The sequence below is a fragment of the Carcharodon carcharias genome, chromosome 32, assembly GCF_017639515.1.
Source record: "Carcharodon carcharias isolate sCarCar2 chromosome 32, sCarCar2.pri, whole genome shotgun sequence".
In the NCBI taxonomy this organism is placed as follows: Eukaryota; Metazoa; Chordata; class Chondrichthyes; order Lamniformes; family Lamnidae; genus Carcharodon; species Carcharodon carcharias.
Window position 1 is genome coordinate 22,669,704 of NC_054498.1, and position 14,147 is coordinate 22,683,850.

Here is a 14,147-nt window from a genome sequence, read left to right on the forward strand (position 1 = left end):
TTGGCAATTTTACAGATTGGCGGGTGAGGACAGCAGATTTTCCTGTGTCAACCAGAGAGGGTTTTTTTTTGTCTCATCCAGACAGTGACGATCACCAGCACAGAGGAAGCACTTGAGACTAAGATGAACTGAGAGCAAGTTGCCTGTTAAAATTGCAGCTTCTGACGGCTGTGCTGTGGAATATGAAATTCCCCAGTTAGGCCGTGGGGGGGATTTGAACCCGGGTCTCCGGATCACTAGTCCAGCGACAGTACCGCTGTACCACGGCTGCCTGCGGGGTTGCGGTGGGCTGGGGGTGTGGGGGATGAGGCTGTGAGCGTAGCTCAGTCATTGTTTGGCCGAGGGAGGGAAGCGCGCGACGAGGGGGGAGGAGGAGGAGGAGAGTTTTTTTTTGCCCGAGAGCCGGGGACAGGAGCGCGAGCGGCTGCAGTCAGCAGAGCGGAGCCGGGGAAGGAGTGAGGATGGCGGCGGAGCTGACGGCCGAGGAGGAACAGGTCAGAAACCGGCGGCCAGTTTTGGGATGGGGATGATCGGGTGGGGGGGTTGGGGGCCGGGGGGTTGGTATTTTATGAGAGGAGGTGGTTGGGGGAATTTAAAAAAATTTTTGTTCTCCCTCGGTGATTATTTCGGCAGCTTTTCTAAACACCCCCCCCCCACCCCCACCCCGCCAGCCCGGGGCTAGGCCACCGTTGCCACGGCAGCCGCGGCCTAACCGGGCACCGGACTCGGTTGCTGCCCCCTCCAGCCTCGGACTCCCCTCCCCACCCCAAGCTACTCTGCCAGCCCCCCCCCCCCCCCCGCCCCGCGGATCCCCCTCTTCCCCCCACCCGCGGATCCCCCTCTCCCCCACCGCCCCCCCCCCCCCGTCCCCCCGCGGATCCCCCTCTTCCCCCCACCCGCGGATCCCCCACCGCCCCCCCCCCCCCCCCGTCCCCCCGCGGATCCCCCTCTTCCCCCCACCCGCGGATCCCCCACCGCGGATCCCCCTCTTCCCCCCACCCGCGGATCCCCCTCGCCCCCCCCCCCCCGCGGATCCCCCTCCCCCCTCCCCCCTCCCCCCCCCCCCGATCCCTCTCTCCCCCCCCTCCCCCACTTTCCCCCCCGGATCCCTTTTCCCCGGATCCCTCTCCCCGCCCCGGCTCCCTCTCCCCCTCATCCTCCCCCCTCCGCCCGGCTCTCCTCTCTACCCCCTCCCCTCCCCCGCTCCCCCCAACCCCTCTCCCCGGCTCTACCCCTCCCCTCCCCCCCCCGGCTCTTTCTCCTCCCCCCCCACCCCGGATCCCTCTTCTCCCCCCCACCCCCCGATCCCTTTCCCCCCCGCCCCGCGCCCCCCCCCCCCCCCCCCCGGGGATCCCTCTCCCCACCCCGGCTCCCTCTCCCCACCCCGGCTCCCTCTCCCCCTCATCCTCCCCCCTCCGCCCGGCTCTCCTCTCTACCCCCCCTCTTCCTCCCCCCCCTCCCCAGCTCTCCTCCCCCTCCCCCTCCCCCCTGGCTCCCCCCCAACCACGCCGGCTCTCTTCCCCCCAGCTTCTCCCAACCCCCCGCCGGCTCTCTCTCCACCTCCCCCCCCCCGCCGGCTCTCTCTCCACCTCCCCCCCCCACCCTCGCGCCGGCTCTCTCTCCCACCCTCGCGCCGGCTCTCTCTCCCACCCTCGCGCCGGCTCTCTCTCCCACCCTCGCGCCGGCTCTCTCTCCCACCCCTCGCGCCGGCTCTCTCTCCCACCCTCGCGCCGGCTCTCTCTCCCACCCTCGCGCCGGCTCTCTCTCCCACCCTCGCGCCGGCTCTCTCTCCCACCCTCGCGCCGGCTCTCTCTCCCACCCTCGCGCCGGCTCTCTCTCCCACCCTCGCGCCGGCTCTCTCTCCCACCCTCGCGCCGGCTCTCTCTCCCACCCTCGCGCCGGCTCTCTCTCCCACCCTCGCGCCGGCTCTCTCTCCCACCCTCGCGCCGGCTCTCTCTCCCACCCTCGCGCCGGCTCTCTCTCCCACCCTCGCGCCGGCTCTCTCTCCCACCCTCGCGCCGGCTCTCTCTCCCACCCTCGCGCCGGCTCTCTCTCCCACCCTCGCGCCGGCTCTCTCTCCCACCCTCGCGCCGGCTCTCTCTCCCACCCTCGCGCCGGCTCTCTCTCCCACCCTCGCGCCGGCTCTCTCTCCCACCCTCGCGCCGGCTCTCTCTCCCACCCTCGCGCCGGCTCTCTCTCCCACCCTCGCGCCGGCTCTCTCTCCCACCCTCGCGCCGGCTCTCTCTCCCACCCTCGCGCCGGCTCTCTCTCCCACCCTCGCGCCGGCTCTCTCTCCCACCCTCGCGCCGGCTCTCTCTCCCACCCTCGCGCCGGCTCTCTCTCCCACCCTCGCGCCGGCTCTCTCTCCCACCCTCGCGCCGGCTCTCTCTCCCACCCTCGCGCCGGCTCTCTCTCCCACCCTCGCGCCGGCTCTCTCTCCCACCCTCGCGCCGGCTCTCTCTCCCACCCTCGCGCCGGCTCTCTCTCCCACCCTCGCGCCGGCTCTCTCTCCCACCCTCGCGCCGGCTCTCTCTCCCACCCTCGCGCCGGCTCTCTCTCCCACCCTCGCGCCGGCTCTCTCTCCCACCCTCGCGCCGGCTCTCTCTCCCACCCTCGCGCCGGCTCTCTCTCCCACCCTCGCGCCGGCTCTCTCTCCCACCCTCGCGCCGGCTCTCTCTCCCACCCCTCGCGCCGGCTCTCTCTCCCACCCTCGCGCCGGCTCTCTCTCCCACCCTCGCGCCGGCTCTCTCTCCCACCCTCGCGCCGGCTCTCTCTCCCACCCTCGCGCCGGCTCTCTCTCCCACCCTCGCGCCGGCTCTCTCTCCCACCCTCGCGCCGGCTCTCTCTCCCACCCTCGCGCCGGCTCTCTCTCCCACCCTCGCGCCGGCTCTCTCTCCCACCCTCGCGCCGGCTCTCTCTCCCACCCTCGCGCCGGCTCTCTCTCCCACCCTCGCGCCGGCTCTCTCTCCCACCCTCGCGCCGGCTCTCTCTCCCACCCTCGCGCCGGCTCTCTCTCCCACCCTCGCGCCGGCTCTCTCTCCCACCCTCGCGCCGGCTCTCTCTCCCACCCTCGCGCCGGCTCTCTCTCCCACCCTCGCGCCGGCTCTCTCTCCCACCCTCGCGCCGGCTCTCTCTCCCACCCTCGCGCCGGCTCTCTCTCCCACCCTCGCGCCGGCTCTCTCTCCCACCCTCGCGCCGGCTCTCTCTCCCACCCTCGCGCCGGCTCTCTCTCCCACCCTCGCGCCGGCTCTCTCTCCCACCCTCGCGCCGGCTCTCTCTCCCACCCTCGCGCCGGCTCTCTCTCCCACCCTCGCGCCGGCTCTCTCTCCCACCCTCGCGCCGGCTCTCTCTCCCACCCTCGCGCCGGCTCTCTCTCCCACCCTCGCGCCGGCTCTCTCTCCCACCCTCGCGCCGGCTCTCTCTCCCACCCTCGCGCCGGCTCTCTCTCCCACCCTCGCGCCGGCTCTCTCTCCCACCCTCGCGCCGGCTCTCTCTCCCACCCTCGCGCCGGCTCTCTCTCCCACCCTCGCGCCGGCTCTCTCTCCCACCCTCGCGCCGGCTCTCTCTCCCACCCTCGCGCCGGCTCTCTCTCCCACCCTCGCGCCGGCTCTCTCTCCCACCCTCGCGCCGGCTCTCTCTCCCACCCTCGCGCCGGCTCTCTCTCCCACCCTCGCGCCGGCTCTCTCTCCCACCCTCGCGCCGGCTCTCTCTCCCACCCTCGCGCCGGCTCTCTCTCCCACCCTCGCGCCGGCTCTCTCTCCCACCCTCGCGCCGGCTCTCTCTCCCAGCCTCGCGCCGGCTCTCTCTCCCAGCCTCGCGCCGGCTCTCTCTCCCAGCCTCGCGCCGGCTCTCTCTCCCAGCCTCGCGCCGGCTCTCTCTCCCACCCTCGCGCCGGCTCTCTCTCCCACCCTCGCGCCGGCTCTCTCTCCCAGCCTCGCGCCGGCTCTCTCTCCCAGCCTCGCCCCCCCCCCCCCACCTCCCGCCGGCTTTCTCTCTCTCCCTCGCCCTCCCCCCGGCTCTCTCTCTCCCCCACCTTCCCCCCAGCGCTCTCTCTGCCCCCCCCTTCCCCTGGCTCTCTCTCTCTCTCTCTCTTCTTCCCCCCCCGCCGGCTCTCTCTCTCCCCCCGCCAGCTCTCTCTCTCCCCCACCCTCCCCCCGGCTCTCTCCCCGCAACCACCACCCCCGGCTCTCTTCTTCTCCCCCCCTCCCCCCTTGTGCACCAGAGGGAAGAGGAGAGTCTCTCTCCAGCCCCCGCCCCAACATCCAGTATTCACCCTGATTTAATGACAATTACTTCACTTCCACCCTTCAAACTTTTCTTTAAAATTGTTCTTCTGCGGGTAATCTGCTTTCGGAAGGTCAGATTTGTTTAATTTCCCAGCACCCCCCCCCCAAGCAAGTTTGGGGGCAGGGATGGGGAATATCATTAAACTATACTTTTAAAATAAAAATCCCCAGAATCTCAAGGCTGATTGTGCAGTGGAGTTTATTCTGTTATCATCATGGTTGTTCTGTGTTCCTTGCATGTGAAAGCTGCCATTTACCCTCAGCAGAGCCTGACCCCTTTTGTTCTGAGGCGGTGTCAAGTGAGCAGTTTCTCACTAGCTCGATGGGTTAGTAACATCCTAACGACAAATGGATCTCAAATTTCCAGAGCTCCCTCCCGGCTGAGGAGCTGGAGATCTGTAACTGAGGGAGGAAAATGGTACATTTGGGGAATTGCCACTTCTTTGTAACAAACTGACCATTTCCCAGCACAGGATAAATGGAGCTTGTAGACTGGAGGTTTGCTGGGTAGACTAAACTGCCATCTATCTAGTTGAAAAAGCCTTTTGTACAGAATCCATTTTGCTCCCTTTGATACAGGTACAAATTATGCTTTGTAACTTGAGTATGAGGTGAGGGAAGATTTTTTTTTAAAATCGTGGTACCACAGTGACAGTGTCTCGTTCAAAATAAGCACTGTGCGCACTGTAAAATATTTCTCTGTATATTAACAAAAATCCATATATTAAAAAAAATTCCTTTCTTTCTTCTTCCCTCACCCGTCAGTACTACTTAGTATGTAAGTGTATGGCTTGTGCTAGTGTATGATACTAAACCACATATGCCGGGAGAAGTTCCAGCTACACTGTCTGCTCTTCCCTGAAATTGTTGCTCACAGCTGGCATGCTCTCCGCAATATTGGGAATCGTTAGCGAAGTGAAAAGTGGGTAAGGTGATCACTCCTGTTGGAAGTCCATGCTGACTGGGTTAAGGCCAGGACTGAGCTGCACAGTGTTCACCCCTTCAATGTGGTACTAATCTATGTGGGGGTTGGGTGCAAAATAATTATTTGGTATGTAACTGTAGGTGAACGTGGTTTGCCATCTTGATCATTTGGCAGGAAGGAAAACACGCTTGATATGCTGAGGAGAAAATTGTTGCCCTCAGTTTTTCTCTAAAAGGGGATATAAGGCATCTTGCAAAATACTTTTAACTAGCAAGCTGTCCGATCCACAGTGCCACAAGGTGCTTGTATCTTTATCTGCTGGGGTTGCTAAATCCATTGAATTTCAGTGGTCCTTCAAGTCCAGGACTGAAAGCAGTAAGGCAATCCATACTAAATGATTGGAGATTAAAGGAAGCGTTAAGACTAGAACCAATATACTATCAGCTACGGATTTCCAGCAGTTGGACATTGGTCAGAGGGTTGTAATGAGCCTCTCTTCCTCTTCCTGGCTGAAACAGATTTGTGTATACTACGGATATTCAAGTTGCTACTAATTACAATGTGCTGTACAGTTCTAAAACTATGTGCCACTTATGATTGACTAGGACAGTATTCTGGGATAAATACGTGAAAATCAGTTGGATGGTCATTTGTGATTCATAACCACAAAATGGGTGGAATTAGGGACAACTGGTCACATAGCACTTGGTAGCTAACTGTTGGTTTAAAAATTGTTGCCAATATGCATTGCTACAGTAAGTTAGATTGAGGTGAACTTGATGATTTGGCGGAAAGAGCACCTGTCGTTGACCTACATTGGTTCAGAGTCAAGTAACGCCTTGGTTTTAAAATTTTCGTCCTTGCTTTTAAATCCTTGCATGACCTCCACCATCCCTATCTATCTCTATAATCACCAGCTCCACAACCCTCCGAGATATCTGTGCTCATCTAATTCTGACCTGTTGAGCCTCTCACTCCACTGTTGGTGGCCGTGCCTTCAGCTGCCAAGGCACTAAGCTCTGGAATTCCCTTCCTGCACCTGTCTGGCTCTCTACTTTTTTTTAACGCTCCTTAAAACCTACCTTTTTGACCAAGTTTTTGGCCTAATATTGATAGGGGGAGATGGTGGTGTAGTGGTATTGACACCGGACTAGTAATCCAGAGACTAAGGATAGTATTCTGGGGACATGGGTTCAAATGCCCCATGGCAGCTGGAATTTGAATTTAAGTAATAAATCTGGAATATAAAGCTAGTCAGTGATGGTGACCATGAAACTATTCTCAATTGTTGTAAAAGCCCATCTGGTTCACAAATGTTCTTTAGGAAAGGAAATCTGCCGTCCTTACCCGGCCTGGCATACAGATCCACAGCAATGTGGTTGACTCTTAACTTCCCTCTGCAACAGCTTAGCAAGTCACTCAGTTCAAGGGCAATTAGGGATGGGCAACAAATGCTGGCCCTGCCAGTGACACCCACATCCCATGAACGGATTTTTAAAAATTACCTTATGTGGCTTGGTTTGTAATTTTATTTTATACCCCCCCCCCTCTCCAAATTAAAGCACCTTATTACAAAGTGCTTTGGGATGTTTCATTACATTAAAGGTGCCGTATGAGGAGTTGTTGAAGGCATTGTATAAATATGGCACTGCTGAACTGGTGCTGGATCTCCTTGTCAATGGTGGTCTTTGAGAGAGGTGGCTGCCAGAGCATGGGAAGTGCTCAACATACTCCAGAGTCTCACCTTCAGCATATGTGGGAGGTGGAATATTTGGCTGACCAGCTGAAGTATATGTATGAGTTTTGTTTTGGCAACATTCAAGGACAGACCAAGTTTCTTGTATGCAGAATTGAAGAGGTCAGCCTTCTAAACACTACAGTAGTGAGTAGTGAGTGTTTGGGCAACAAAGACCTCCACAAGTCAACAAAAGTCCGAGCGTGCAGAGAGGCTGTTGTTACCCCACGCTTGTAATGCAATGAGACTGGGACTGTGGAGCACTAGAGAAATTCCATTAGCAATGCCTCCACCACATCCTCCAGATTAAATGGGAGGGCTGTTGAACAAATGCTGGTGTCCTTCTTGAAGCCAGCTGCACAAACATTCAGGCAAAGCTCCTGCAAAATTAACTTTGATGGACCGGACACTGTGTCCAGATGGCCGAAAAGTGCCTCCCCTGCCAGGTCCTGTTTTCTCAACTCTCCAATGGCCAACGTTCAGGGGAGGACAAAGAAAATGTTTCAAAGACACTCCTGATGCTCTCCTTGAAGCGTGACAGCATTGACATTAATGACTGGAAGGAACTTGCTACCAATCGTTCAAAATAGTGACAACTTGTCTATCAAGCTGCATCATGCTGAGTCCACGCGCCTCAATGATGAGGCAGAGCTGCTGCAGAGATGGAGAGTAAAAGAAGTAAATCCTGCACTCTGGATCCCACGTTTTCATGGGATATCCTACCCCACATGTCCAGAGATCTGTTAGTTGAGAATCAGCCTGTTTAGTCGCATGAAGACCCAAGGCAGAAACTCGTGACCCTGAGTAAGTGTCATCCTTGAATCGAGGGTCAGTCAACAGCAACAATAAATATAAGTTTTTCTTCTAGTCCGCAAGGCTCCAACAACATGAGTGATAAGTTAGACTGAGTCAGGTGGTGGCAGGCGGAAGAGAATATGACCCAACATCACCAGGTGTGGGAGGTAAAACACTCAACTGTTGCTCCCTGCCTTTCAGTCCCTGCTGAAAATGCAGATGTGTGTCAGTGATGGGTGAAAACAGAATCGGGATCAAGCTCAGCTGTGGTGGGACTGGTGGTTGAATATCCTGCCAGTGTTCACCCGTGCAGATGTTGCCAGCTAAATGTTTATTTTGGAGCAAGATGGAGGAAACTTCCACCATGTTCTGGAAACATAGTTGCCCCCCCCGCACAATGTGAACTGCAGTGGGTTGGGGAAGGGGTGGTGAGGATATCATGTCAGTTTATTTATTTGCCTCCAGCTTGCATTTTCACATTGGGGAAATAACACTGCTGGAAACTGGTGGGTCCGCTGATTCAAAGCCTGGTAGAAAAGTCCTGGTGATGTTTCTAATTAATAGAAAACTTGTGACTCTCATTGGCAGAGAAAAAAACTCTGCTCATCAATCTGTTGCATGAAGTAAACTCGATTACTTTGAAATACTGCCCTGCTAGTGTCACTTACAGAACAATTGATTTACTCTTTCATTTTTACTCTTGGAAGAGTTCCTGACTCTTCACATTCAAAATGATTTCACTGAACCTCGTTTTACAATACTTTGAGTCAGAAAAGGATGTACTGCAATTCGTCCAGTCTATTATGGAAGTTTTTGTGTGTAATTTCAGTGAAAGTTGCTAATCATTTTGTTTTTCTTTTAAAAATGTTAATTTCCTGCCCAGTAGGGAATTTGTTGTGAAGCGTAACGTATTGTATTTTTTTGGGAGGCCCTTTTGGGTGATTAAGATGTGGGCTCAAATTAGCGGAATTTTCACGCCTGCCAAGATGCTGGTTTTAACTGTAATCTTGCAGAGGTTCAGTGACCAGGGTTAGGACTGCTCTGGCCTTGTGAACTGGAGGTCACAATGCTGCAGAGGCGCAGGGCCTGCACATCAACCCTGTGACCTTGTTGAGGGTGACCAGTGGAAAGAGGCCTGAGAGACAGGTACATGAGTGTTGTGGTTATAGTACAGAATTAGTAACTTGGAAGTTAGCACTCCATTTTGTGAAATAAATCCAGCTTAAAACCAGTCACTTTAACCAGACGTATAATCACCTCTCTTAATATCTCTTCCATTGGCTTGGTGTGGATTTTTGCCTGATGATGCATCTGTGATATGCCTTGGGATGTTTTCCTACATTATAGAAACTTTATGAATACCAATTCTTTTTGGTAAGTGTGTATGGCACCTGAATAGAATGACCATGGGCTGGATTTCATTCTCCCCGGCCACCGGATTTGAAGGTGGGAGGGGGCTTGTTAGAATCCATTGCGTGGCCTGCCCCGTATTTGCCCACTCGCCTGCCCCTCCATGAACTGTATGAAATTTTACAGAGGGTGGTGGAGTTGTTGGGCAGCACACTCGACCTTGGGCCTTTTGAGGCCCTTGTGACCAAATAATGGCATCTTATGGGCTTCATCCTTCCATCTATGGTATTTTACCTGTGGCAGGGGGAAGCCTCTTCAGCTGCATGGGCTGATGTGGGGTGGGGGTTGCGGGTAACCTGTGCACCCCTTCCAAAATCACATTTCCCACTTTACCCCAGGCCTCTCAAACCCAGACTCCCACCCCCTTCCCTTACTCCCCTCATGGGACCTGCCTGCCTGACCCCAGCAAAATCACTGCCACCTTAGCTGGGTGTCCAGTTCCAGTGACAATCTCCATTGGGAGATCCCAATGGCCTGTAGTCCCATCAGTGGCCACTGCTCCTGCCTGCTGCTGCTGGGTCTGCAGAGTTGCCGGCCATCCTATTGGCCAGCAGTTTTCTGAGGCGTGATTTCCTGTCCTTGTGGGGTGAAAATCCTGCCTCCAGCCTGTTTACAGGCCCTTAAATGACAGCGGCACAGCCGTTCTTCCTGTGGGCAGGCTTGCCACTGACTTTTTATCGGGGGGAGGGGGTGGTGGTGTGGGGACCACAGTGCCCAGTAAATCCAGCGCCATGAAAGCAGCTTTTTTTAGTTTTTAGAAACCTACGCAAGTTTTGCAGAGAAGGGGATCTGTTGCTCCTTTGGTTTTGCATACACATGACTGCAGTCCCATAATACGTGGGAAATAAATACAACCATGTCGGAGTCGCCAGAGCCCGAAAACACATTTTTAAAAATTGGCAGATTTCAATAGCTCATCATCGTCAGACCTGTCTGATTTTACATTACCCTGGACCTAAGTGAGAAGTTTGTTTTGTTTACTCAGTCATTCAGTGACTCAGTATTTGGTAAGTGGCTGCTCTGCTAGAATATTAGTTTCATTCTTCATAAGGTCAGCAAATTGGTGGTGATGTGTAAAGTAGCAACATTGGCTGAGCTAGTGTTTCAATACCCATTGACTGGCTGCCCAGAATGCCGAATACCCATTGACTGGCTGCCCAGAATGCCGAATACCCATTGACTGGCTGCCTGGAGTGACTGGCAGGCGGTTTCACTGCTCCTAGCGTAGGACAGCTGCCTGCATGTTTTCATTCTCACTGCATGAAAACAATCAAACACAAGTGTTCTTGTTTGTGTCCAATTACACGGGGAGTTGTCAGCTTCAGTCTGGGAGTCTGTGAATGGAGGTGAGACGTTTCCTGTGCAAGGAGGCAGAATAACTGGCGAGTGAGACGGACTGGGTTGCTGTTTCCCATCTACTGAGTGGCTGAAGGGCAGCAAAGACCTTGAATCGACAGTACAGTAATGGATTTAATTGACCTGTAGTTGAAGCTGGTGGGGCATGATACAGAGTTGGAGCCATGCTGCTCCTCCGCCAGCTAGAATATATGTTTGGGCATCAGTTTATCTGCAAGGCAAATGACTGTATTTTAATTGCTTCATCATTGGCAGCTGTGCCTTCAGTGACCTCCACCCGCTTTTCCAGAATTTCCTCCCTAAACCTCTCTGCCATTTCTCCTTTAAGATGCGCCTTAAGACCTGCCATTTTGACCAAGCTTTTGGACACGTATCCTTATATCTGAAGAAAGGTCATACGGACTTGACACATCGACTCTGTTTCTCTCCCCACAGATGCCGTCAGACCTGTTTTTGCAGCATTTTCGGCTTTTGTTTCAGGTTTCCAGCATCTGCTGTATTTTGCTTTTACCCTAATACCTTATCTGCCTCAGTGTCAAATGTGTCCTGTAAAGTGACTTGGGACACCTTGCGTACATTAAAGATGCTATATAAAAGCAAGTTGTTCTGATATTGTAATAAGCTATTCAGAGATTTTGGTTCCCGTTTGACCTGGGCCATCAGTGCACATTGCAGTATTATCTGCACTGACTTGAATTCATTTAGGAGCAGGTTCTATTGTGCTTTTTAATAATTGGTTTAAGGGTCATTTTCTTGCATGCAATTGAAGTTTCACGACATAGAGCATTTTCATTCATGTAACTCCTTACCCAACCTTGGGACATCTGCGAGTACTTTGTAGCCAACAAAGTACTTTTGGACTCTCATCACAGTTGTAATGTTGGAGAATTGGCAACCTGTTTGCACACAGCAAACTCCACAAACAGCATTGTGATAATGACCAAATAATGTGTTTCTTTCAGTGATGTTGTTTGAGAAGTGTAAGGTAGCTCACTTGTAGCCAAACTATAGCTCTTAAGAAAAATTAAGGTGTAACTCCTGTTTGTTGCTTTCCGTCATTGTAATTCACGTGTGTTTTAAAATAAACTGATTTCTATGTAATCCAATCAAAATAGTTATTTTCCCCCGACTTTGGTGAAGTTTGCTCAGGTTGCTTGAGGCTATTCTGTTGTGTTGGTGAGGTGGATATCGGAGTGTCCAAGTAGGGAAGGGGTGCAGGGGGACGGTGGTGTAGTGGTAATGTCACTGAACTAGTAACCCAGAGACCCAGGCTAATGCTCTGGGGATATGGGTTCAAATCTCGCTATGGCAGCTGGTAGAATTTGAATTCAGTTAATAAAACTGGTGACCATGAAACTATCATTGATTGTCTGGTTCACTAATGTCCTTTAGAGAATGAAATCTTACCTGGTCTGGCCTACATGAGACTCCAGACCCCCAGCAATGTGGTTGACTCTTAACTGCCCTCTGAAATGGCCTGGCAAGGTCAGTTTGGGTAACTAGGGATGGGCAACAAATGCTGGCTTTGCTGGTGATGTCCATACCCCGTGCGAGAATTGATGGGAGAATTTGGTATACCCAGTTTGTATAAGAGACTGTTACAGAGATGGGGGTTTTTTGGTTGGACCCAGGGGAATGAATTAATCTAGGCTTTTTTTTTAACATCCACTGCAGATAGATGTGGGTTTCCCCCTGACCACATTTATGTAATAAGTAAATCTTGTATTATGGAGGAGCAGCTCTTTACTGTCCATCTGTTTAGGATATGGCTGTTTATAATGCAGGCGAAGGATGATAAACAATTTTAGTTCAACCTTTTATCATGTGTCTATGCGCAGTGTATTTGAACAAAGAACAAAGAAAAGTACAGCACACGAACAGGCCCTTCAGCCCTCCAAGCCTGCGCTGATCATATTGCCTGTCAAACTAAAACATTTTGCACTTCCGGGGTCCGTATCCCTCTATTCCCATCCTATTAAGTATTTGTTAAGCTGCCTCTTAAACATCACTAGCGTACCTGCTTCCTCCACCACCTCTGGCAGCGAATTCCAGACACTCACTACCCTCTGTGTAAAAAAAAAAACTTGCCCTGCACATCTCCTCTAAAATTTTCTCCTCTCACCTTAAATCTATGTCCCCTAGTAATAAATTCTTCCACCCTGGGAAAAAGCTTCTGACTATCTACTCTGTCCATGCCACTCATAATTTTGTAAACTTATATCAAGTCGCCCCTCAATCTCCGTCGCTCTAGTGAGAACAATCCGAGTTTCTCCAACCTCTCCTCATAGCTAATAACCTTCAGACCAGGCAGCATCCTGGTAAACCTTCTCTACACCCTCTCTAAGCCTCCATATACTTCTGGTAATGTGGCGACCAGAATTGCACACATTATTCCAAGTGTGGCCTAACCATGGTTCTATACAGCTGCAGCATGACTTCCCAGATTTTATACTCAATACCCCTGCCGATGAAGGCAAGCATGCCATATGCCTTCCTGATTACCTTATCCACCTGCGCTGCCACTTTCAGTGACCTGTGGACCTGTACACAGATCCCTCTGCCCGTCGATGCACTTAAGGGTTCTGTCATTTGCTGCATAATTCCTGCCTGTATTAGACCTTCCAAAATGCATTACCTTGCATTTGTCCAGATTAAACTCCCTCTGCCATTTCTCCGCCCAAGTCTCCAACCGATCTGTATCCTGTTGTATCCTTTGACAATCCTTTTCACTTTCTGCAACTCCTCCAAACCTAATGTCATCTGCAAATTTACTAATTAGCCCAGTTACATTTTCCTCCAAATCATTTATGTATACTACAAACAGCAAAGATCCCAGCACTGATCCCTGCGGAACACCACTAGTCACCACTCTCCATTCAGAAAAGCACCCTTCCACTGCTACCCTCTGTCTTTTGTGACCAAGCCAATTCTGTATCCATCTTGCTAGCTCACCTCTGATCCTGTGCGACTTTACCTTCTGTACCAGTCTGCCATGAGGGACCTTGTCAAAGGCCTTACTGAAATCCATGCAGATAACATCCACTGCCCTTCCAGCGTCGATCATCTTTGTCACTTCCTCGAAAAACTCAATCAAGTTAGTAAGACATGACCACCCCTTCACAAAACTATGCTGCCTCTCACTAATACGCCCATTTGCTTCCAAATGGTAGTAAGTCCTGTCACGAAGAATCTTCTCCAATAATTTCCCTACCACTGACATAAGGCTCACCGGACTGTAATTTCCTGGATTATCTCTAGTTGGACTCTCTACATATTGTCTCAGGAAGCCCTCCTGGATGCACCTTACAAATTCTGCACCATCCAAACCCCTAGCACTAAGTGATTCCCAGTCAATATAGGGAAAATTAAAATCACCCACCACAACAACCCTATTGCTTCTACATCTTTCCAAAATCTGCCTACATAACTGTTCCTCAATCTCCTGCTGGCAATTGGGAGGCCCATAGTAAACGCTGAACATTGTGACTGCACCTTTCCTATTCCGGCGCTCTACCCATATTGCCTTGCTGCATGAGCCCTCCGAGGTGTCCTCCTGTTGTACAGTTGTGATATTCTCCTTAACTAACAGTGCAACTCCCCCACCTTTTCTACATCCCTCTCTATCCTGCCTGAAACATCT

The 14,147-nt window shown here is 53.0% G+C and overlaps 1 protein-coding gene across 1 annotated transcript in view; it reads left to right on the plus strand.

Annotated features, from left to right (window-relative positions):
* Window positions 1–416: 416 nt before the first annotated feature.
* Window positions 417–14,147, plus strand: part of ptpn9a (protein tyrosine phosphatase non-receptor type 9a) — a 250,823-nt gene continuing 237,092 nt past the window's right edge. The window contains exon 1 of the mRNA XM_041178621.1: window positions 417–494. Coding sequence (XP_041034555.1) covers window positions 462–494 — 33 coding nt within the window. The 5' untranslated portion in view covers window positions 417–461. The remainder of the gene's footprint in view (window positions 495–14,147) is intronic.